The sequence below is a fragment of the Eublepharis macularius genome, chromosome 8 (genome assembly GCF_028583425.1).
Source record: "Eublepharis macularius isolate TG4126 chromosome 8, MPM_Emac_v1.0, whole genome shotgun sequence".
Classification (NCBI taxonomy): Eukaryota; Metazoa; Chordata; class Lepidosauria; order Squamata; family Eublepharidae; genus Eublepharis; species Eublepharis macularius.
The window spans coordinates 92238362-92264493 of NC_072797.1; the positions used below are offsets into that span (position 1 = coordinate 92238362).

At 42.3% G+C, this 26132-nt stretch overlaps 1 protein-coding gene across 4 annotated transcripts in view; it reads left to right on the forward strand.

Annotated features, from left to right (window-relative positions):
• SLC28A3 (solute carrier family 28 member 3) overlaps nucleotides 1-26132 on the forward strand; it is a 103295-nt gene that overhangs the window by 49768 nt on the left and 27395 nt on the right. For 3 of the 4 annotated variants that reach the window (XM_054986111.1, XM_054986113.1, XM_054986114.1), the window contains 7 exons: nucleotides 4676-4789; nucleotides 6975-7052; nucleotides 17524-17604; nucleotides 18326-18406; nucleotides 20205-20330; nucleotides 21292-21422; nucleotides 22985-23153. In XM_054986111.1, the coding sequence (XP_054842086.1) occupies nucleotides 4676-4789; nucleotides 6975-7052; nucleotides 17524-17604; nucleotides 18326-18406; nucleotides 20205-20330; nucleotides 21292-21422; nucleotides 22985-23153 (780 nt within the window). The remainder of the gene's footprint in view (nucleotides 1-4675; nucleotides 4790-6974; nucleotides 7053-17523; nucleotides 17605-18325; nucleotides 18407-20204; nucleotides 20331-21291; nucleotides 21423-22984; nucleotides 23154-26132) is intronic. The other variant, XM_054986112.1, reaches the window with a different exon arrangement.

The window sequence follows — 26132 nt, forward strand, 5'->3', positions numbered from 1 at the left end:
TGTATTAGTCCATGCTTTCAAGTTTCAGTTCATCCCCCCCAAAGGTCTGGTTTGCTCTTGTGCCTTTCCCCACAGCTTCATACAGGATTCAGCAAATGAAAATTGGCAGAGAACAGAAGAGTGGGGAAAGAGTGATGGGAATATAGAGCATGCAAAATCCAAGTGTTCAGGGAGAATGTGCAACCATCACAATACCAATAATACCAATAATAAATAATAGCTTGGCCCAGAGCCTGGCAGCAGCCCTGGAACCTGAAGGGGTAGATCCCTATCCCACCACACACAAAGAAAATTCAAGCTCCAATGCACCCTTTCTATCAAAATGCCAACAGCAACTGTCTCTCTCCCTCTCCACTGTCTGCAAAGCCAGAGCTAGGAGCCCCCCTCCCCCCTGGTCTTTGCTCCCTTGTAACAAATTTGGAGCTCCACGCTTGAAAGGAAGACCTGCCTATCAAGGTAAATTGGGCTTCGATTGTGGTTTCCAGGGCAACAGCAGTAGTTCAGACAGAGTTCAGACAATCCATGCCTAAGTTGTCAAGGGAATTGATTGCAGGTGCCAGACTGTCTGGCTTGATGAACAGCAAGGAACAAGGCTTGCAATGACCACCTGTTTGTTTAAAATGGGGCCTCATGAACAGCTTGTTCGCAAATCGTGAACAGCAGATTGGGCTGTTTGTGGCTTTTTTTGTTTGTATGGCTGTTCGTGCCCATCTCTAGTCACAATCCATGCCAACTGTTTTTGCAGGACTGAGAGGATACATTTTTTAATCATGCATAGGCCCTTGTGCACTAGTTCCAAACAATTCAGGGAGGTAAGCTGATACCTGAAAGCATGATCCAGTTCACCCTGCAGCATACACACATTTGTATCCCATGTGACCATATACACAGGGCTGCTGTCTCTCGCTCTCTGAAATGTTTCACTCTGCGTATTCCTGCATGTCGAACTGCTATCAAAGGAACAGGAGCCCTGCCACTATGTCAATGAGAAATAATTCATGGACAATCTCTGAGAAAATTAACACAGAGACCAAGAAGCATATGCCTTTGGAACTTTCAAGAAGAATTCTAAAGCAATGGATGCGTTTGGGAAATTGGGACTGACCACAAAAAGCACTAACTTTTCCATCTACTTACTTTACTTCTAGAAAAGGAAAAGCATAAATCTTGTGGAAGAAAGAAGTTTTAGGAATTTGTTAAGAAGTGCTCATGCCAACATGGTATAGTGGTCTGTGAATTGCCAGTGCAGAGCACCAATTTTTATTGGCTTGGGGGGAGATGAGGGATGGTATCCCATGATGCACCTTCTTCCGTATTCAGCCACTGTTTCCAATGAGACACACGATTCGGGGCTTTCTGGGGGCTTGGGGGGCATTTTTAGACCAAATGGTACCAAATTTGCTGGAGACCTACTCCTAACTATCCTCTAACAGCCTTCCATATTTCATGAAGATTGGACTTCAGGGGGACATTTTATGACCTCCCCCCAAAAGGTGCCCCAGCCACCTCCAATCTCCATTGTTCCCTATAGGCAAAACTATGGGGGGTATCCAGGGGGTGGGGTGGCATTTTGCAAAAGAAATCTACAAAATTTACAGGACACATACTCCTGACTGTCCTCTAACAACCTCCCAGGTTTCATGAAGATTATACTTTGGGGGGCATTTTATGCCCCCCCCCAAAGAAAGATCCCCAGCCAATCTCCACTCCCTATGGAGAAAACTGGGGGAGCTATCTAGGGAAGCAATCTAGGGGGCTAGGGTGGCATTTTGCAAGAAAAATCCATCAAATTTGCAGGGGACCTAGTCCTAACTGTCCTCTAAAGACCCTCCAAGTTTCAAGGAGATTGGATCCTTAGGGAGCCATGATCCATATGTTTCTGCAGTAGGAGTCATTTTTCCCTACAATAGAAACTAATGGAGAGTGGCTGGTCAGCCTGCTCAGGGGGTGTTGGGTTTTTTGGAGGGGCTTCACAATTTGCAAAAGAAATCTACAAAGTTTTCCGTGGACATTCTTCTGAACGTCCTCTAAAGACCCCCCAAGTTTCATGAAGATTGGACTTCAGGGGGGGGCATTTTATGGCCCCTCCAAAGAAGGTGCTTCCAGCCACCCCATTTTTTCTATTGTAGGAAAAATTATTCTCACTGCAGAAACACAAGGATCATTCCCCCCACCCAGGGTCCAGTCCCCCTGAAACTTGGGAGCTCTTTAGAGGACAGTTAGGACTAGGTCCCTTGCAAATTTGGTGGATTTTCTTGCAAAATGCCACCCCAGACCCCTAGATAGCTTTTTCAGTTTTCCCCATAGGGAATAATGGAGATTGGAGGTGTTTGGGGGCACCTTCTTTGGGGGGGGGATAAAATGATCCCCTGAAGTTCAATCTTCATGAGACTTGGGGAGTTGTTATAGGACAGTTAGGAGTAGGTATCCAGCAGATTTAATACAATTCAGTCCAAAAATGCCCCCTCCCCAGACCCCTGGAAAGCCCTGAATTGTATTTCCTATTGGAAACAATGGGCGAATTTTGCCGAATTTGTGCTTTACTGCAGAGGAAGATTACAGCATGAGCAAAGAGAAGGTGCATCATGGGATACCATCCCTTGTCTCAGAGGAACAGGGAGGAAGTGAGATTGACTGTCATGTGGCTGAAGTGTGCAAGTGAACAGGAAAGTAACGGGGGGGATTCGGTTTCGTTTTCTCGGCCATGTCAGACGCTCCTCTCCGCAGGTCTGGGAGGAAGTGCCCGAGCACTCTGACTGGGCGGCTGATCTGCGAAGATTAGCCCCCAGGACTCCCAGTGAGGGAGGCAGGGTCCGGGACGCTGCGGGAAGAGCCCCCCGAAAATCAATGCGGGGGTAAATTGCCCGTTTGTCCCTATGGAGGCTGGCAGATGTGTGCAGCGCCTCGAGTGCTGCCGGGCTATGGAAAACGGCAAAGAGCAGAAATAGGCGGAAGCCTGTAAGTAAGCGAATCCCTTCTGTTATTACAAGCGCACGTGAAGGAGTGGTGGGATCTGAAGCTAAGAAGGCTAGTTCTTCCCCCTCGCTGAGTCTCAGAATTTGGCTGGTGGTCCCCCCTCCCCTAAAATGGCAGCGAAAAAACAGAGTCCCACTCTGGGCAAGTCAATTTTGGCTGCCCTGCAGGGGAAGGGAGAGTCACTCGAAGAATTGGTGCGGAGGTCGGTTATCGAAGCCATAAAGCCCTTTGTTGACAAGCTGAACGAAACAGATCAAAGGGTGGGCTTAATTGAGAGCGAAGTAAAAACCATTAAGGAAGCAGCAGGGGGGGCAGAGAAGTCTGCTCGGGAAAGTGCGTCACTCGTGAAGGCTACGAATAAAGAGTTAAAGCTGGTGGAGAACCAGCTGATCGGGCTACAAGTGGAACGAACACAAACAATTTTGCGCCTCCAGAACGTGAAAGAGGAGGAAAATGAGGATTTATGGGGTCTGGTCTCGGAACTATTGGCGACACCCGCGAAGGCAACTAAAGAAGAGGTTAAAAGTGCCATTTTGGAGGTCCGTATGGCTTCTTCAAAATATGCAACGAAGCGTCAGCTGCCTCGCGAGATCATCATCGATTTTTCATCTAAAAGGATCCGAGACACTATCCTATACAACTCATACAATGCGGATCTGGACTTTTTGGGTAACAAAGTCAAGATACTGAAAGACGTCCCATTTTTAGCTCGCAGCTCTTCTGAGGGAACGTGGAATAAAGTATAAATGGCTATTTCCTGAAGGTATCTGGTTTAGTCACAAAGATCAAGCTTACAAGATATTATCAGAAGATCAACTAAGGGATTTTGAGGATAAAAATCCGGAATTTCAGCGAGACACCAAGCAAGAAGAAAACGAGAAGTCTGAGGGGGGGGGGAGGAAACGAGCACTGCGGCTGCAGTTGCTCAGAGAGAACTGCGTCCGGGACCCAGGAGGGGGAGGAAAACTTAATTTGAATTTGAATTGTAATTTGCATTTTGTAAGGTCAACCACTCCATCAATATTATACAAAGCTTTAGTTTTTAATAATGGCAGTATGAAGGGAAAGCATTCTGTGTAGTGTAGATGTTATATGTTGTTGTTTGGGGTTTTTTTTTCTTCCCTTCCCTTATTCCCCTTCCTTTCCTTTGTATTGTTAGTTAATGTAGTTAATTAAAAAAAAAAAGGAAAGTAACGGGGGAAACACGTAAGTGCAATCACGTGCTCTACATGTGTAATTTGCCTCATGTTGTTCAGCTCTGAGTCTCCACCAAGCCCAACCTACCTCACAGGATAGTTGTGAGAGTAAAATAGAAGGGAAGGGAACAATGTTGCAAGCTGCTATGGGTCCTCACTAGGAAGAAAAGCAGGGCCGATTCCAGATGACTAACCTGAAGGCGCTGCATGCCGCCATGTCCCGGATTGCGACGGGGAAAACGTGAAATATCGTGTTTTCTCGTGCGAGTTTAGCGTGACGTTGTGCCAAACTCGCGCGAGAAAACGCGATATTTCGCGTTTTCCCCGTCGCGATCCGGAACATGGCGGCATGCAGTGCCTTCAGGTTAGTCATCTGGAATCGGCCCAGGATATATATCTAAACAAGCAAACAAACAAATAAATAGGGATTATACCCAATATAGCAGCATTCGTGTTGTTTCTATATAGTTTCCATCATTTCTTCCTTTCCAATGCATGGCCAGGTTGTGTGGAGGCCAGTCATCTGGGGAATAGGACTGCAGTTTGTTCTTGGACTACTTACCTTGAGGACAAAGTTTGGATTTGATGCTTTTAATTGGCTTGGTGGCCAAATGCAGGTAAGCATTGAATTAAAGGTGTTGGTGTTTTTTTAACTGCCTTTTCAAGCATTCATTGTTATCAGCAACAAGTATTCATCTGCAGCATTGGGTGCTACTAGAGAAGTGAGAAGGAAATCCACATGGGGAGCTGTGGGGAGGTATAGCCCAAGATGTAGGTACTAGGCTATGTGCCAATACCTGATAAGGTACAGGCAGATATTGGACAGTTGTCCATGCAGTGATGTTCAACCAGCTGCTCCAGGAGCATACCATCATGAATACTGCTGCAGACACCAAGAGGTACAGAATAAAGATGGGAAGGGAAAAGAAAGGAAGAGAAAGCTCATCACTTTTCTCAGTGCCATGGAGCCAGATTCCTACAAGGGTGAACTGTTAAGGCTTAAAGGACCAGTCATTGTTTACAAGCTGCAGAACACTGTGATCTGCCTCTGCAGTACCCAAAACTAGGAAATGCCACCCTTGGGTACAGGGGAAGAGCAAGCTCCACCACATCAGTTGCTCTCTTCTGCAAAGCTTTAATCTCTATGGGCCTGAGAGTCAAACTAGTGAAGGTTTTTTAAAGAGTTGGGTCTGGGTTCCCACAACCCAACTCAGATTCCCCATAGCCAGATGTGGGGAATAGTCCTTTAAAAATAAAAGGAGAGCCCAGATGGCCTAAGAACATCACTGTGGGGGGAGGAAGAACTCCTGCCTCCCCCCTCAAGCCGTTTTCCAAAATAGTGAGCTGGGGGAGGGTCTCTCTCTATTTGCTGCTTCATGTTGAGTATTCTGGGCATATGGAGTAGTAAAAAGAGGGAAATACCCTCCCCACCCTGTGCTATTTTGACATGGAGAGGCGACCCAACTCTTTACAAACCTGCACATCTAGTTTGACCCTGAGTTTCCCAGTTCCAGCGATTAATTGGGCAGATCACTGTTTCCATGCTGGGGAAATAGTGATTTGTTTCTTTAAGTCTCAAAGCTAGGAAATGTAGTCCTGTAAGGAAATTGTGGTTGGAAGAGAAGTGAAAACCAGCTCAAAACACACCACAACATTTTGTTGCAGGTCTCTCCTTGCTTAGATCTAATTTCCTTCTCTGTCTAGCCCTTTCACCTCTTTGTCAATGGTTTTTAAATGATCTCAAGTTTTTAAAAATACAACTATAAATATTCTCAATCTCCTCTTGTTCACAACAAGTATATCCCATCACACATGCCCTCAAGAAGCAGTAAGCTGGCCAGAACTATATTTAACTAGTGGCCCAAGAATGCCTGCATTTAAAAAAAATAAAATAAGCAGACCACTTCCTTTCATATTGCTAGCTCCTGTCCTGGGGAGAGAATCAATTGTGTTGTGGGAACAACATAAACAATCTGAGACACTTGTACTTCCCCTTCTGAAAAAGAATTAAGAAGAATAAACATTACTTCAGAAATTGTATAGTTTCCATTAAATAACTTACCTGTAGTTTGGTTTCCTTCCCAAAGTTACGTTATCCAGCAGATTCAAAAGAGATTTATTTGGACTGCTATCTCCATCTAGCAAATTTAAGAGAGATTTATAAGGACTGTTACAGTGTTCTTGCTGGATACACAGTGGATTTTTGCAACTGTTCTTAGAGAGTATATTTTTGTATTTGTATTTATTGAATATATTTATTGTATTGATATAATTATTGTATGTTATGAGTATTTGAATGTTAACTATTTTGGTCCCTTATGGACAATTGTATTGCTGTAATAATCTGGAAGTGTCTGTAGAATAATGTTTTCTGAATGCTGAGTTCCAAGTTCACACACTTATAGCACTTAGTCACTTTACTTGATAAAATATTGGACCGTTGTCCCATGTGAAACTCATTTTACATTCAATAGAGTGATTGTTGTTGTTCTGGTTTTTGGCTAGTCCAATCATCCCTTGGTTGCTTGTTTATCAGGCTAGCCTCACTATTTCTGGGTTGGCTTGAACAGCATCATTTTCTGATCCAAGCAATTCAGAGTTTAAATAATCATTTAATCACGTTTTATGTAATATCTACTGATTTGCTTGGCTGTACCTGATCCTATCAATTGTTCTGTTTTAAAGTTCATCCAGTGAGTTCAAGTAAACTCGGTATGACAAGAACCTCCAGCATAGCAATGTCTAGCAAGGATTTTCTGTCAGTATTATTTTGATAATTCTACCCTTTCTTTTTCTTTTAAGACTTTCTTGGAATACACTGATGCTGGTGCTAAGTTCGTATTTGGTGAAAAGTATACTGATCATTTTTTTGCCTTCAAGGTAAATGACCATGCTGTCTGTGTCCTGTAGTCAACTGTATAAAGGCAGGTAAAGTGATGTTGCTGCCATCAAGATGTATTGGCCACTAATGAAGATAGCTTTCAAAGACAAAATTATGAGAGGGCACAACTGGTATAGCACAGTGCATACGAGAATGAGTTATTAGGAAGTTGTTGGTTTAACTCTCATCTGAACCACCAACTTAGGGGAAGTGGCCTTGGGCAAATCAGTCTGCAATACAGGGGAAATAATTGTGGCCTACACTACAAGGATGGTGTGATAATATATGCAAAATACTGTGAACTCTGAAAGCACTTTACAAATTATCAACATCTATTAGCAGTCATGACTAAATGGAATTTTCATTATTAATACTTATTTCCAGTTGAAATAGCTTTCTGTCTAGCTCACAGTGCAATAGTACATAGTTTATATTCATTTTTCTTCCATGGTGAAACACACAGCAGCATATACAGGTTCTCTTGAATTCTTCCACCCAGCCACTGACCAGGCTCACACCTGCTTAGCTTCAGCAAGGTTGATACATCAGGGGCTTCTAACTGAAGTATTCTAAGGTGTTTCAGTGAGGGCCCAACTACAAATCTGTAGTTTTGCATGTTGTGCTGGGATTCCCCAAGTTGACTGACTCAGTCAGTCACATATCAGCTGTAGGTTCTCTTCTTGGAGCTCATTTTCCAGGCACACGGGGCTCCTGTTTGTTAGAACTGTGGTATACAGGCAGAAGTAGCTTCAGTACCCCTCTATACACACACTGATTTCCTAACACCAAATGGCTGTTGGGGACTGCTGGGGGTAGGGTTGCCAGCTCCAAGTTGGGAACTTCCCGGAGATCTAAGGGATGAAACCTGGAGAAACCTGGAGAAAGTGGGGTTTGGAGAGGGAAAGGACCTTGGCATGGCATAATTCCATAGAGTCCACCCCTAAAAGTAGCCATTTTCTCCAGGGGAACTGATGTCTGTGGCCTGGAGACCAGTTGTAATTCCAGGAGATCTCCAGCCACTACCTGGAGGCTGGCAAACCAAGCTGGAGGCTGTACATGTATTGATGCACTACATGTGCAGACCCCCTTCCCCAGCCATTTCAGGTTTAGGAAACAGCATGGGGGGAACCTGAAGCTTCTTCTTTCCATGTATCATGGCCCCAATGTGAATCAGGGCTCTACATGCTTGGGAAATAAGTTCTCTGTTGATGCGTGACTGACTGATTCAAAGTCAGGTTGAGGAGCCCAGACTAAGCATGCCCTTTGTATTTATTTTCTTTGAATGCATACATTGTTCAATAATCTTCAAAACGCTGGGTTCTTACCTTCTGTCCAGAAGCTGAAATGGCCCAACTAATTCACACCCCCAATAGTGCATAATTTATTTTTCTGGCAAAAAGCTGGATTCAGAGCACCACCAGTGGAGCTCTGCTAACTGAATGGAACTTTCCCACAGCAGCTTAACTGCACCCCCCAATCAGTGCTCACAGAAGTCAGGAACCATTTGGACGAGTAATAGTGCAATGTGGGAGGGGGAATTGACCAAAATCCCACTCTCTCCCTTGGATATAAAATGTGCTTTGGATCCAACTGATTTTTTTCCCCATGAAAGAGAGCCAAATTATATGGTGTCATCTGTAGTGTTTGCCATAGACTTTGGTGTTTGCACTTGATAGCGTTATGGCTGGTGAACAAATGTGATTTCTTCCTCATAACAGGCTATTGCATTCTGCTGAATGCAATAGTTAAAGGCACTGACGCTCACTTCCTCATGGCACAATCACATACACTGCCAAGCACTACGGGAATGCTGCAACCATGTGGGTGGGGTACTTGTTCACGTATTTCCTATATGAGTTGCCTCTCCTTCCCAGCTAGATTTAGGGTGGGAACGCCCCATGCAATTGACTCGGCCAGTGCTGGTATTTCATTCACTCACATACATGCACGCACACACATGAATAGCATGGGACTACCCCCAGTGAAATTTGTGGGAAGAGGTGTTGTTAATAATGACTTGACTAACTATATCTTTTAATTAATGGTAATGACAATGTAGCAGAGCTAATAAAGCATGGACCTGTTGTCTGTGGGGGAAGTCCATATTTCCAGCTTCCTTAAAGGAGGGTTCATTTCTCGCAAATGCTCTTTACAACATCCGTAGAAACATTACAGGGATCAGTGTATAGTTCATCAGTTTCAGTTATAAGCCTGGATGTATTTCTCAGCCAGTAGACCTCCCAAAAAGAAAGGGCAACGGTGGTTCAAATGATTTCAACCATAAACACATTTGGAGAGGAGGGACCCCTTCATTAGAAGCAAATAAACAAAAATCTTCATTGCCACTTCTGAAAACATAGGATTATTAGGTAAAAAAAAAACCCATTATGAGCTCTTCATCTGCAAAATTCCAATCTGTAGCCAGAGGTGTACATCAGTGGGAAAGAACATGTGGTTCCTTGGTAGCTGATAAGAGTGCATTCAGCCTACTTTCTACTCTTTGTGATATAATGGACAAAGCCTTCTCCCTCCATTTCTGATAGCATGCTGTCTGTAACCAATGGTCATAAAGCATATCCATCAAGCAGCTTTTAGATTCAAGCAAATGCCAGGTTTCCCTCTAGTGACCTGTGGGTATTTTCAAGTGGTGCCAGCTTAGTTTCTGTAGAACATTTTATTGGAGAATACCACAACTATAGATTTTGCTTGCTTTAAAATCATGATTGAGCTCCTTAACTCTTCATGTTCCAACTAAGGAAACAATTGTTTAGACCCAGATTAGCTGACAGCATGTTTTTTAGCCGCAGAAGAAAATAAATTTAAATTTTTCCTCTTTTACGTTATCTGAACCTTTTTAAAAGGTGCTGGTGATTCACCAGTTAGAGTTACAGCAAATTTTCTGTTAAAAATATCGAGGAGCAACATGAAGCTCAGCTTGTAGAAATCACTGAAACAAAAAAGCTTCTTCCTTGAGCCGCAATATACATTTGCCCTAAAAAAAACTTACTGTATGGACTTACTACCTATAAATGTCCCATCTCAGTCAAAAGAATTAGAATGTGGTAGAAGATATGAACATCATGGCCGTATTATTCATAAGGCTGACTAGGCTGATGCCTAGGGGTCCCACAGTAATTAGGGGCCCGTCAATTTTTTTTGCTGAGGAACAGTCCCACATAAATGATGATTGATTCTCTTATATGACCTCTATTAAAATAATTAACTGCTTCCTTATTGAAATGAAACAAATTGTCTCTTATATTTAGACAAGTATCCATAAATTATATATATATTTTACAGGGCTTTTTTTCTGTGGAAAGAGGTGGGGGAACTCTCACCTGGGACAGCTCCCGGCAGGAGGTGGTGCCCCTGTCACTTTGTGTGCTCCCTGAACCGTGTGATGACGTTACTTCCGGGAAGTGACATCATACTGCACGGAGCAGCCACCCCCCAGAAGCGTTCCCAAGATTTGGGCCCACACGTTTGCCCACCCCTTACCTGTGAACCAGGCCCTCCACTGCAGGCCTGGTCGGCTGTCTCCCTGTGCAGCCTGGAAAGCTGAAGGGATGAAAAAGTCAACGTGAAAAAGCTGGCAGGAAGCTTTGAAAGTTCAAAGCTGCACTTTTGAAAAGTGCAGCTTTGAGCTTTCAAAACTTCCTTCTCCCCCTCCCCCGATGGGAGGGGGAGGAGGGACTCCCCTTGGATTAAAAAGCTGGCAGGAAGCTTTGAAAGCCCAAAGCTGCGCTTTTCAAAAGTGCAGCTTTGAGCTTTCAAAGCTCCTCTCTCCCCCCTCCTCCAATGGGAGGGGGGAGGAAGGAGTTCTATCTCCCCCTCCTCCCCCTCCCATCGGGTGAAATAAGGCTGGAGCTTCCCTGGGCTTCAGCTGGGAGGGGGGAAGCCCTCTCCTCTCAGCTGAACTTTAAAGCCCATTTGGGGCTTCCCTAGCTTAAGCTAGGAGGGTTGAATCCCCCTCTTCTCAGCTGAACTTTAAAGCCCATTTGGGGCTTCCCTGGCTTCATCTGGCCCGCGAGGACTTCCCCACAGGCCAGCTGAAGCAAGCCAGCACGGGCTTGCAAAGGGCCCTTTCCCTGCGGGTTGGAAGCCGAGGGGGAAGGGGCTCTTTAACTTTTAACCCCCACGGCTTCAGCTGGCCAGCGGGGAAGTCTTGGGCTGCAGGGGAGGAAAGAGAATCAGGTAGGCAGGGCCACCAGACGCAGAAGAGGTGCCAGAACACTGTTCCACCATGTTTCTGCTGAAAAAAAGCCCTGTATTTTTAATAAATAATGACAATTTTATTCACTTCAAAATATTACAGTATTGAATAATTATACCCCCCAAATGTGCTTTCCTGAAGAGTTCTACTTGAGCAATAAAAATATTTTTGAAATTGTGAATAGAATTCTTTAGGAGACCCTCAAAATGGATATAGGGCTATGTACTACAGTCTAGTACCTACCATACCAGGGTCAGACTGTCAGCTGTAGTGGGGAGAAAGATTGAAGTGCTGGAAGGGGCCTGCAATACCTGAAAGCCTAGGGGCCTGGCTGTGGGTTAATACGGCCCTGATGAGCCTGTGTGACATCTTGCCAGAATACACTTTGACTAGGAGCCATTGTTATTTCTTTTGAAATCTGGCCTCCCTGAAGCAACAAATCTTGTGTAAATTGTACTCCTTTAGACTACTGGTGAGAAGTCGCATATAAAAATTTTCCCTTCACATAGAAAGCTGGCATGTCAGGGTACAGTTTTTTAGCCTAGCCTTCTTCCTGGTAAATGAATTTTCTATACATAAAAGAGTTCTTTCATGAGCTCCCACCTGAATTCTTAATGGTACAATCCAGACATAGGTGTATTGCATCAGGAGTGAACCTCTGGGAGAATGGTTCAGGCAGAAGGTATTTTCATCAAGATTGTCTTCAGAATCTACTTTTCTCTGAGAATTAGTTTACTGGAAACACTACAGGAATTAGAAGCTTGGTTTTTCTGCCTATTTATTTCTTTTCACTATTTATTTATGAAGGAACTCTCTGTTTTTAAAAAATCTGCTGTTTTTAAAAAGACTCATTTAACCAAAGCTAATCTTTGGCATACCTCACATTTGCCCAAGAAAACCTGCTGTATAGATGATGTTAAATGTTGTGCTCTCCAAAGGCAACTGTGCCAAACATCCCAAATTTTAATTTATGAAGGTGGGATGGGGTAAGCATACCTGCCAGCCCAAGGGTCTTAAACATGTCACTCCACTTTCTTTTCAAACCAAACTGCTTTTTATTCTGCCTCCAACTACAAGCAGAGAATATACCAAAATGAGTGTTATTTGAAGAACACTCTGTGCTCCTTCTTGCTCTTGCACAAGCCTTGATTTCTCTGCTTTTACCCCAAATAAACAATGGCATTCTTGAGGAAGACAGCTGTCCCTGAATGACAGCTGAACATTATTAATGTGCTTTATTAATAGACAAGAATAATTGATGGGAAGTTTCAATGCAAGTATCCTTGACGTATGATTGTCAATGCAATACGGGCGCTATACTATAAAGCAGAGCCCCATGGCGCAGAGCCCCTGTATATACTATACAGAGCCCTGTGGTGCAAAGTGGTAAGCTGCAGTACTGCAGCCCAAGCTCTGCTCACAACCTGAGTTCTATCCTGGTGGAAGCTGGGTTCAGGTAGCTGGCTCAAGGTCGACTCAGCCTTCCATCCTTCCAAGGTAAAATGAGTAACCCATTTTCCTGGGGGTAAAGTGTAGATGACTGGGGAAGGCAATGGCAAATCACCCGTGAGGGGTCTGCCAAGAAAACGTCATGATGTGACGTCCTCCCATGGGTCAGTGATGGCTCAGTGCTTGCGCAGGGGACTACCTTTACCTTTTTACCTACTATAAAGCAGCATGTCTGTCTGTCTGTAGGTAGAGATAGTGTGCGTGAGAGCCATGGGAGAAGATGAAGAAGGCTTTAAACTCAAGTTGCCATGTGGAATGCAGCCAGAACTCTTTGGTTGCATTCCTGTGTCAGTTTAAACCAACATTATGTCACGGTTAATTAACCTGGATTAAATGCTGACTTAAAGTAGGGGGGGCATCAATCCAGTTATCTTGTGCATCTGTATTCACATGTTACAAGTAATCAGAGTTGATTTCTAAAGGGATTCTTCAAGATTACTCTCTACTGCCCCACTAAATCATTAGTACAAAGTGCATTTGCCTGGTGACCTGGACCAGAGACTCAATATTGTAGTTTCTTAAGAGACTTTTTCCAAACTAAAAATCACTTATCCTCTTCCATATCCAACTGGAAGTCAGGAAACCTTAAAAGTCTCACTCTTGAGAGATTAAATAGCAGGTACCTGGTCTCTCCTCTGTTATCTTGGTATGCAGAAGCCAACTGGTTTAGGCTCTATATAGAGGTGAGCTTGGCAGATACCAACCCCTCCATGCACCATATTTTCACAAAAAGAAAAAAAATCATGCTTAGTTGTACATAGCATTACAGATTATAATAAGAAAAACATACAGCTGAGCAACAATTAACTAATAGCATTCAAGCAACAGAAAATAAAATAGGCATTATAAATTTTTCCCTATGAAAAGATAGTCATAATAATCAATGTTTCCCAATTTCTTCTTTGCATTCTGTTCTATGTCATTTTGACAGCCTCTTTTCTTTTTTGACCATGGGTTCTCATTTAATGTTGTGTGCCAGAGTGGTGGTGGTAGAAAGTGCTGTCAAGTCATAGCTGACTTATTGTGACCCCTGCTGGGGTTTTCAAGGCAAGAGACGAACAGAGGTGATTTGCCATTCCTGCCTCTGCAACCCTGGAGGTCTGCTATCCAATTACTAGCCAAGTCCAACCCTGCTTAGCTTCTGAGATGTGACAAAAATTGAGCTTGCCTGAACTATCCAGGACAGGGTAGGTGCCTTGGAGGGTCCCCAAAATTACTTCTGATGTCCATGTATCTCTATATAGCCCACAGACCATCCCTATTCTTAGATGAAATTTATCAGGTAGAAATTAGACATTCTAACCATCTCTACTGCTGATTTACAAAACCTCTAGGCAAAAAACAAGGCTATTGTTTTCTGGGCTACTGCTACTAATATAAGATTTGCCTTCTGCTATCTTGGCAGACTGAAACCTGGATGAAAAATAAACTGGATCTTAAACCTTTTGACTTTATTAGAGTAGCCTCTGAGGGTTCATGGACTGCAAATACAATAGTCACCTTACAAAGAAGTTAAATTTGACACTATATCTGGGGTGCAATGTCATATTGCCACAGTGACATCATCACAATAGATAGAATAAGAAGACACCTGGATTTCCTGATCAATCTTGAACTGTAGCTGACAGACTCTGGAAAATCCTAGAAACATTGCCATTTGCAATGAGTAACTTGCAGAGAAGATTCCAGGAGACAATTCTAAGTGGACTCTGCTACAGATGCAAGGAGAATGCCTGCCCAATATTCCAGAAGTTGGTCAAAAATGTACATACACACAGAGTTGTACATAATTATGACACTTCTATGTATTATTCATTTCTATTTGGTATTTATTTAAAATATTTATATACCAGTTCTCCATGATGCACTTTTCAGTTCAGTAAAACCATATTAAAAACAGACCAATGGCACAATCTCATAAACAACCAACAATGGCCATTTCCACACATCTTACCTTTTGCCAGCACATCACAGAAGACAGCGTCTTCACGCGCGAAATCGCGCCAGGAAGATGCTGTTATCAAACGAAATCGCATGAGAAAATGCTGTCTTCTGCGATAACAGCGTCTTCCTGGTGCGATTTCACGCGCAAAGACACTGTCTTCCACAATGTGCCAGCAAAAGGTAAGACGTGTGGAAACGGCCAATGATATAAAATAAATCAATACCAGGCACAGCCAAATCTACATCAGCTTAAAACAAATAGACAAGAGAGACAAAGCAAAAAATAATCATGATAGCCAGCTGAGAGAACAATCATCCAAATTAACTAAAAGCAAGCTGAAATTTAAAAAATCCTCTTAGCCCCACACTAACAGATATTCAGCAAAGGTTTCAGGCATAGGAGAGAGGGGGAGGCCATTTGGGGGGCAGCTACCAAAAATGCCCTTTAAGAGTGGTGCATTTAGTTTTAATCTAGAAGAAAACCCCCATATATGCAGTTATCAAAACTCTGGAAAAAGTTTTGCTTTCCCATCACAGCAGACATAACAGCAATTTCAGTGCAACCACATTAGCTCACAGAAGATATACTAAGGTGAGAAAATACTGTGGAAACGGAAGAATTGTATATTTTTAAAGTTGATTTTAAAAGCATCACAGCATTAGAGCTTGTGATGCCTGAAGAAGGAAAGCATTAGGAGATACCCACTCTTTAATAGTTGCCTAAAAAGACTATTGAATGGTCTAGTATTTCAAAATATAGATTGTTGTATATCACTGTAAGATCAAAAACAAGCAATGGAATCTGCTGTAACACAAACCTGAATTTTCATAGTTATTACTATTACAATTTGCTGAAAATATGCCTGGCAAAAACAGACATGATGGATATCACAGATTTTGGTTAGTCGAAAATAAAGTAAATTGAACAATTCAGATCAGGACCACACGGGGAGGAAAGATGGGATTTAACCTTTCCAATCCTGCTGAATTTCACTGATAAAAATTGGTCTCAAAATTGGACAGAAAGAACTTCTTCTCTGTCTCCCATAATACTGGAACTTGGGCCACACAATGAACTTGATAGGAAACAGGTTGAAGACGGATAAAAAAATATTTATTCAGTGAGTGGATTGTCAAATTCACTGCCAATGAATGTAGTGATGGCCATGAGCATATATGGCTTTAAAAGGGTATTAGACAGATTCATAGAAGAGAGGTGTTACTAGAATTGGTCTCCTTGTGAGTAGGCAAGAATTAGCAGCAAGGAGAAGGCTATGTGAGTGGGATTCACAAGAAAAATCCTCCACCAATTTTTATGGGGTCCCTTCCCAAGGAAACTGATGAGATGAGTGTTCTTCGAAAACAAAGGAGAAAACTCACACACACAGTAAGCAAATAAATGGTTTACACAAACACAGTCCAAGGAAATTAGCTAGGGGTTGGAATAGAGTGAGGGATTCGGGAGATAGTTACCATAAGAGAAGTAGTCTGTGGAGGAAGAGGACTTTGAATGCCCTGCGTCTTTGGCCAGAATAAGGCTCAGAGAGAACTCTGAGGGAACAGTGTTAAGATTCAAAGTAGGTGCCCACCACACTGCTTGATTTGATTGGGGCAGAGCTAGCATTCTTGTAAGGCAGATCAGGCCTTGGGGGCTGGAGAGTACTTCAGCTGTTGAGACAAAGGACCTTAAAAGTCACCTTCTGGGAATGACAAAGGTTTGAGTACCTTTGATTGGTGCTACTGGGGTGTGATAAAGGAATTAGATTGGTCGCTCCTGGTGTCTTACAAAGAAATGGCTGTTAATTAAATGTTCCCAGAGCTTAGCTGATGAATTTAGAGTTTTGATTATATGTTCCCAGGAAGAGTTTCAAACTTATTAGAGCTGATTGATGGCCCTCGATTACAGGGTAGGATTTAATCAATGGAAAGAGGGGAGTTTGGAATGTTCAGGGTGGTGACTCACGAGCACTTCTGTTGTCTAAGATAGCATGTTCCACTGCGTGGGGAGGCAGAAGCCAATCACGCCCAGTGGCTTGGCATGTATTTGCATTCTATTCATGTTTCGCTCTCCCGGGTGGGAACTGACAATGTTCTGCCTGGGCAATTTGCTAATGTGAATTAAAGTGCATTAGATTCAAGGGCTTATGATTTTTATATCATAAACAGCTATTAAAATGGCAGAGGCCAGGCTGACTGCTCACAGAAGGTCCATCAATGGCTACCAGCCATGGTAACTGAAGGCAGTAAACCTCTGTTATCAGCACTAGAAAGCACCATTACAGGAAAGCCTTGGCCTGTATACTCTGTTGGCTCCACAGCAACTGGTTGGTCGCTGTGTGAAACAGGATGCTGAACTAGATGGACCACTCATCTGATTCAACAGAAATCTTTTTATGTTTTTATGACTTCCCCTGCTGTTAGCAATTTTAAAAGGAAAAAAAGATGTCATGTTTAAAACCTTTTAAAATAAGTGGATCCTTCTCTTGTGAGGATTTTTATATAACTGAAAATTCACTTCCTAATTTCCAGGAAAGAGCTTAGAAAGATAGCTTTAGTATTTTTAGGGTGATGCCAAGCCAGAGCAAAACTTCCATGTGAAGCATGACCTCTCCCAAGAATAATGGGAACTGTAGTGTGATGCTGCTGCTGTGATTTCTGTTAGATATCCAGAGGCTTTTTACTGAACTACAGCTCCCAGTCTTCCCTTGGGCAAGAGAAGACCTCTTAAAATGAAGTCTGTAGTAGATGTACACAACTATTCTTTCACTCAATTATCTTTTTTTTTTGGTCTGTCTACAAATTAGGTACTGCCTATAGTAGTTTTCTTCAGCACGGTGATGTCTATGCTGTACCACATTGGATTCATGCAATGGCTTATTAAAAAGGTAACAACCTCCATTGTATTATTCAAAATCCCACTGAAGGTGAGCAACAGTATCGTGTCAATTGTCATATGAGCTCTCCAAAACAAAAAGGGCTAGAGACTTACATTTTAAAAAATGAAATCTGGACATTCACAGGACTGGATACACAGATTGTTATATTGTTATAATGATATTCAATTTCTGGTTAAAAAAAGAACCCACCCCCTTCCACCAGTGGTAGAGGTAAGAAATGGCCATTCTGGGGACAGGGAAATCTGATCATCCTCAGCCACATGGCAGCCAGCAAGGATTTATGGAGATCTTTCCCAAAACTACACAGCAAAACAGGTTTGGAAAAGATTAGAGAAAAGCTGAGAAAACTCTGGGAAGTACATGGCTCTGTGGGGAAGCAGGAAAAAACCCATTTCCAATAACACTAAATAACACATATGGAAATGACCAAAGTGCACATTACCTTGGCCCAACTAAAATAATTGTTGGTTCTTCCTAGCAAATGTCAGCACTTCCCTAGGCTACCATATCCAATACTTTGTGATCGGCTGCATGGTAATAGAATGAAATGTGAATGGTGTGCCTCCCAAAAATTCCTAAACTAGAAATTGGAAAGAGATACTACTGTCATTCTAGACATGTACATTTTACTTCAAGTATTTTATGAATGTTGACTAGCTTGATAATACCAAACCATTGTTCCCCTCATAAACACCCCTCATTTTCCTAGGTGGGATGGATAATGCAAATTACTCTTGGAACAACTCCAGTTGAATCTCTAGTGGCAGCTGGCAACATATTTGTGGGACAGGTAAGTTATGACAGAGAAAACGAAGTAATAGAATTGGTGCATACATCTTAGATTAGAAATAGGCCACATAGTAAAGGATTGTCGCAGAAAAGCTCCTCTCCCCCTCACCAAGAGAGAAAGGAGCAACAGAAATATGTTTCCTTTGAAACTATAAAAAATAGCAGATTGTCAAGTTCCTAGTAGTGGGGTCTTTTCTGTGCACGACTTTTTCATCGGTTTTGGCCCGATACTGTATCGATTTCTCTCCAGACTTCTGCACACATTGTCAAAAATATCCCAATTCAGTCTCCAAACTACTTCCCAGACTTTTTTGCATTCCACACAGAGAAAAGCTGCAACTGCCACAAAATCAATCTTTCCTGAGTTTTTCTGGCACCATTTTCTCCCTGTACATGTACCCTAAAGGTTTTTTCCCCCAGCAAAGCCAAAGCAGGGCTTTTTTGAAGTGCAGAATGCTTTCTTTGGGGTAAGGCCTGGCCCTAGCCCTGCCTTTCACCTGCCTCTTTATTCCCATGCATCCTGATTGGTTGAACAACAACCAATCCAGGTTTTTTTCCTGAATTTTTTAAAAATTAAATAGTAATGTTGAAATGTTGTTTTAAAAACTTGTAAATTTTCTCAGCAATTAACTGAGGAAACTGACCAGGCTTCAGCCCATCCACTGAGGAAACTGAGGAGTCCACCAAGCCCGCAGTAGAATCAGTGCATTTTTCTAGTGCAGAAATAAAAAACAGACACCACTTCAATTCAACTCCCTCAAAGTGTAGAATTAAAGAATCGAAGCAGTATGGCGCCAGAACTGATGAATAAAGCGGATCCAGTCCTCATGGGCTGAATATGCAGAAAGCCCAATGTAAAGATCACCATGAGGAAGAGGCCTGAGACAAACACTGATTGTCCTGCTTACTATGTAGAGTAACTCTAGTCTAATCCCACTGAAAGCAATGACTTTAGACTTGAATAACTCTGTATAGGATTATGGTTGTTGTGGGTTTTCCGGGCTGTATTGCCGTGGTCTTGGCATTGTAGTTCCTGACGTTTCGCCAGCAGCTGTGGCTGGCATCTTCAGAGGTGCTGGCGAAACGTCAGGAACTACAATGCCAAGACCACGGCAATACAGCCCGGAAAACCCACAACAACCATCGTTCTCCGGCCGTGAAAGCCTTCGACAATACATCTGTATAGGATTGCACTGATAAATGCATAAGAGGTCATCATGAACCAAACTAAATTTGCTGCAAACTGAAAAGTCCTCCTGGAAAGCCATTTAATGTAGGGATCCTCTCTCCACCTCCTTCCCATCATAATCATGTGTATTTTACTACTGAGATGTAGAGAAAGAAAGAAAGAAAGAAAAGAACAGAAATGAAGAAGGAAGAGGGAAGGGTGGAGCAGCACCATGGCACAGTGGTAGAGAATCTGTTTTGCATGCAGAAGATTCAGTCCCCAGCATCTCCACTAAAATAGATCAGGAAGGCGGCAGTGTGAAGGACTCCTTCATGAGTCCCTGGAAAGCCTGTCAAAGCAGACAGAACAGACCATGATAAACTAATGGTTTGAATCAGCAGCTTCATGTGCTCATGGCAGGTAGCTAAGATTGGGAGAGTCAATTATGGCAGAAGATGACACTTTTAGAGCTTGTAGAATACTAAAATAAACTTCTCTGTGTATAAGTTCTTCTGGTTTACAAAACCCCAAAGAACCAGGTGAAGATACTGAAATTGGATTAACAGGTAAAATACTACAATAATATAAGCCTTCACACAATTCATTTGCATGCATGCTTTTTCCCCTCCAGACTGAATCTCCTCTTCTGGTGAAGCCTTATCTGCCACATGTCACCAAGTCTGAACTCCATGCTATCATGACAGCAGGGTTTTCTACCATTGCTGGCAGTGTCTTAGGAGCATATATTTCTTTTGGGGTAAGCAATAAAGTATAAAGGACAAGCACCAGCTATTTTGGGGGCAGTTTCTTATTTTGAGAAGATTTCTTTAAGTTCTCCTCCTCCGTGGTTAATATAAAGAAATATTGAATTTAACTACCCCCACTCCAACATTCTGAAATGAAATCCTGCCCTCAAGTCATAGTTGACTTATGGCGACCTCTCATGGGGTTTTTATGGCAACAGACTAACAGAGGTGGTTCACCATTACCTGCCCCTGCAGCCCTGGTCTTTGTTAGAGATCTTCCATCCAATTATTAATGAAGGCCAACCCTGCTGAGATCTGATGACATCAGGCTCTCCTGGGCTATCCAGGTCAGGGACCAACATTTTAAGAGAGGTATATTAAAAGTTTTACTCTTACTGTGATTTTTTTTCCTGGCCTACAAAAATAGAGGGGAAATCACTAGGTAGGGTAAAAGAAGGGAAGTAGTTCTCAACAGAAGACCAATATTGTCACCATCACCATGGGTGGGAGGAAGAGTCCTGGGAGGAAAAAAATCTCCTCTAGGTGTCCCAGGTTTCCACCTTGCAGGGTTCCAGCAGCTAAAGATTGTTCAATATCAGTGATTACTGTCGCTTTCCCCAGCTCTGTGGAAGAAAAGAATTCTTATTAAGACAATGTTAAGCTTGTTTATATTTAATGTCATTTGGATCATGGGTCTCCTTCTCTCCCTTTATCTGCACAGGTTTTGGAGCCCATTTCCAGAATCCTCCAAGACTTCTCTCTCTGTGTAGGATCTCTCTTTCCCATTCACAAAGCCCTGACCCACAGTCCTCCTGTAACATAGTTAAGTTCCCCACTTTTCATTATGTGGTGCTTTGGATCAAGTGGCTAAATGAGAACTGATCATTTTTAACCACTTCATCAATAGGGTTTGTACATGAATGATCCTCTACATTGTCCCTTTGTTACCTTTCTGCCTTTTTAAATTTCCAGGTTTCAGCTTCCCATCTATTAACTGCTTCTGTGATGTCAGCACCAGCAGCTTTGGCTATCTCCAAACTCTTTTGGCCTGAGACTGAACGTCCCCAGATAACTGCACAGCGGGGAACAAAAATGGAGAAAGGGTAAGTAGGTCTACATTTACATGACAACAATGCTTAAACAAAACTGGACATAGCTATACAAACATATTGTTGTTCTACTGGTAGGTGTTAAGGATTTTTTTTGCCATCAAGTTGCAGCTGACCTATGGTAACCCCATAAAGTTTTCAAGGCAAAAGATGATTTGCCATTGCCTGCCTTTGCATAGCAACTCTACACATCCTTGGTGGTCTCTCATCCAAGTAATAAACAAGACTGACCCTGTTTAGCTTCTGAGATCTAACAAGATCAGACTAGTCTGGGCTATCTAGGCCAGGGCAGAAAATTCCTGTAAACAAATCAAGTGCAATAGATATTGAATGAATCCCACAGGGATGAGTTTATTCCTAGTTTTCAAGCACCCTAGACAAACTGCACCAACTGACCTCAAAATAATCTTGTCTTTCCAATAAGCATTATGACTGCTGTTTATGTAACCCTTTCCAACTCTTCCGGTCTATTATTCACTACAGTCACAGGTAAGCAATTCTGGATCCATATGGAGATACACAACACTATGGGAGATATGTAACCCATATCAAAAGTCACTTGGATGTGCATAAGAGATCTGTAATATACTACTATACACTTATTATCTCCTATATTCCTATGATCCCACAAGTCAACTAAGAAATGACCCTTTTGTAACCCACTCCAGTGCAACTGTAAGGTGATCATTATTTAGACAGAAGTTCAGGGCCCTGAGACTCCTATATGACAGGAAAAATGGCATGAGCCACACACCTACCTATTTCCCCATGCCTAAACCAGAAAAGGTGGCTGCTACTGAAATTTCAGACTATCACAAAGCTGTTAGCAGAACACAGCAGTGGTCAGAATTAAAAATGATAAAACAAGAGCCCTATTCAAAATCCACTACAGATGTGAACTTGTCAGATGGCCTTAGAACTATTTTCTTTCAGTGTCAGGGCCAAACTAGGTGTGCAGATTTTTAAAGAGTTATATCTGTTTTCCCAGACCCAACTCAGGTTCCCTGCAGCATTACAGCAGCATTGGGGGGGGGGGGCCTCCATGTTCCTGCCCCCTCAGCCATTTTCCCATGCCAAAATAGCATGAGGGGAATTATTTCCCTGTTTTTGCTGCTCCACATGCACAGAATACTGCAAGCAGAGCTGCAAAAATGGAGAAATAACTCTTCCCCACATGTTATTTTGGTATGGGAAAACACTAGTTTGGCCCTCAGATCCCTCCCTTTTACTTGAGGATAACAACATTGACCTACCTTACAGGTCTGCTGAGACTACTGACTCACACTGTGTAATCTGCCTTGAGTCTCAGTGAGAAAGTTGGACAGTAAATAACATCAATAAAATAAAGATAAAATAACACATGCAGAGTGCCTCGCATTTCTACAAAGTGCTATGTAGATTCAGTATTCATTTTGATATTTTCTGGGTAGCTGCCTTGTTGATATTTTAAAGGGGTGATTTCTATCATAAATTAAACATTTTTTCCAAGACTTGTGCTTTTCCATGGAGAAATGTCACATTAATGTTTATATTTTGTTTTTCTTTTCTTGGTGAAGAGACTCAAAAAACCTTTTGGAAGCTGCCAGCCAAGGTGCCTCTGCCTCCATACCCCTGGTGGCAAACATTGCTGCAAACCTGATTGCCTTCCTTGCCTTATTGTCTTTCTTTAATGCAGCCCTGTCTTGGCTGGGGAACATGTTTGACTACCCTCAACTGAGTTTTGAGGTATTGTCCTATATAAGCTTTAAGCTGATGCACCTCCAGTAAAATAATTGTATTTTTACATTAAAGCAGTCAACAGTAAAATGCAAAACATGGGTTGATACGCATGACCCACAAGTCAGAACACCCATGTCAGACCTTTCATGACCGGTGCCAATCCACTTACATTGCAGTTTTCTTCTTGAGAGTATCTCGCATCTCTCTTCAGTCACTTCTGCTCATTTTTTAGACTCTGCAGCTTCCACCTTCAACTGATCCCAACTTGTGACTTGTTTGCTTTGCTGTGCCAGCAAACTATTGGCCCCACTAAGCCGTTACTTTGTTTATATAGCCAAACACTTTTAGAAAAGATTAAAACAGTTGGCTGATTTCATCCATTTAAAAATAATTCTCTTTCTTCTCCTTTGCCATCTTTCCAGTTAAGCAACACTACAACACAACCCCAGTCTACATCTTCTCAATATCTGATGCCTCTTTTATACCTTTCATGCTATACTAAGGCCTACCTCATAGCCAGCAGTCTTTCTGCTAAATAGTTTTGCCACTTTCTTCAGACTTAAGTGATTCTTCCTCTCTGTCTCTCTGCACCCTTTCCTTTCTTTTTTAATATCTCTCTCCTCCAATACCATCCTCAACCCATTACTTCCCCCATGTCATTTGATAAGTTGATGACCTGGTTGTCTTCAACTAAAGTTTTCATGTGCCCCCTTGATCCTATACTCTCCTGTATCCTGGTTACCATTTCAACAGCCATTATCCCTTCTTTTCACCTCAAAATCAATCTATCCTCTTCTCCAACTCTTTCCCTACTGCCTTTAAACATGCCTCCATTTCCCCCGTTTTTTTAAAAAAAACTATCCACTTCTCTAACCACTATCCATTTTCCTTATACTCTTTGCTTCCAAATTTCTGGAGCAAACTGCTTTACCTGTGCTATCTCAGTTCTCCTCCAGTTCCCTTGAGCTCATACAAACTCATTTGCCAGCTACACTCCTCTGAAATTGCATCACTGCCAAGTCAATAAGCCTCTTTTGTGTTCTCAGACACTTTAAAAATATAGCCCTAATTCTTCAACTTCTTGGTGATAACTCTAGTTAATATTTCAGTCATCTCTCACCTGAATTATTTATACTTCCTCCTTCAGGTTTTCCTGTGTCACACCTGTTATCTCTGTCTAGAATTCTTCTGTCAAAGTCTATCACTTCTTTATCTGTGCTGCCCAGTGTAGTATACTTGGCTAATTTGTGTGGCCAGCCAATGTTTCCTGGCACCAGCTTCCCTTTTCCTCTTCCTTCTCCCTGCTCAGATGTCTTCCTTTTTACTCTTATCTGTGTCTCCTTTCTTTCTTGAATCTCTTTGTCCTATCCTATGCTACTTCTCCATCTGGCTTCGAGGTGTGCTAAAAATGATGAGAGAAGGTGTGGTGTTGGCAATAGGATTAGTGAGGGTGAGGGAAGAGGGTGAGGGTGAGGGAAGAGGGTGAGGGTGAGGGTAAGGGATGTCTGGGTGAGAGCTGCTGTTTAAAGGGTGTCCAAACTTCACTCTGTTTGTCATCATTATGGCATGTGTATACTTTTAAATTACTTTACCACAACAATAGCTCCTCAAGCACAGAAAGGAAGAGGGGGTGGATTCTTACTATGTAAAGTTAAAGTAAACAACAGAAGAACTGGAAAAGATTAGAAAACTTAGGAAAACAGAGGATTTACACTCCCCCAGTCTCGACTGGTAGCACCTGCCACATTCACTTCACAAACACACAAATATGTACTTTCCAAATAAAATCCATTATATATTATCTTATGAGTTCCTCACTATTGGCTGCAACTGGATTCCCCTATCAGAGTTTCCAATCCCACAAAGACTTCCATATAGTAGCTAGTGGTGATGGAAAGTGCTGTTAAGTTGTAGCCGACACCCCTATAGAGTTTTCAATGACAAGAGGTGGTTTTGCCATTTCCTGCCTCTGCATAGAGACTTCCTTGGTGGTCTCCTACCCAAGTACTAACCAGGACCATCCCTGCTTTGCTTCTGAGATCCAATGAGACTGGGCTAACTTGGGCCATCCAAGTCAAGGATATAGTAGCTACCCATCATAATTCATTTCAGTTGAATAAATATTAGCAATTCTATTGTTATCTGAATTGTTTCTTGCCCTTCTACAAAAACTTAAATCTTCCAGTCGTCTTTGAACATTTCATTTTAGTTTTAAAAATATACATTGGGAGTTTAGGGTCAGGACCCCCGTCCCCGTGGCAGCCATTTGTTGTGGCACCCACTACTCATATCTCAGCATTCCAAAAGCACCCATAGGGTCAACAAGGTTTGAGGTCCTGGCTTAAATCTTCTCATTGGCCTACTATCCACATGCATATCCAGCAAAAACTGTTTGTGCTTATGTTTAAAGCAGTGTATCGTTTTGCCACCCCAGTATCTCCATCCTCATATTGTTTCTCATCATATTTATTTGGGGGTTTTTTGTTTAAAACATTTATTAGCCACCTTTCTACCTTGCAGGAACTCAAAGTGGTTTACAACATAAATAAAATAACAATCACAACATGAATAAAACAAAGTTTAAAAACACAATCACACATCATACCCCCCACATCTCCAGGAATTCCCAAAGCCAGAGTTCAAATCTCTAGCTTGGAGACAGAATAAGTTTTTTTTATTTATCCTCTTTGCACAAGTTATAATTTCATAAATTTTTCATGTATCCCTTTAGGTGAAGTTTAATACCCCTTGGAGCCTCTGGTTTTCAACTTTGTATCAATTATATCTGCTGAGAAAGCTGCAGCCTTTTCTAGTTTGAACGTACAGCATGTGCTTATAACTTTGCGGCTGTCTGAAACGCTTTATCTACAGCAGGATATGCGGCCACATCTTGGCTGCTGTTGGTAGCTCAAGAAACTGTCCTGCAAATAGGTCACTATGTGATAAACAAACCGTTGTGGGCTTTATGTCTCACCGTCTCTTGTG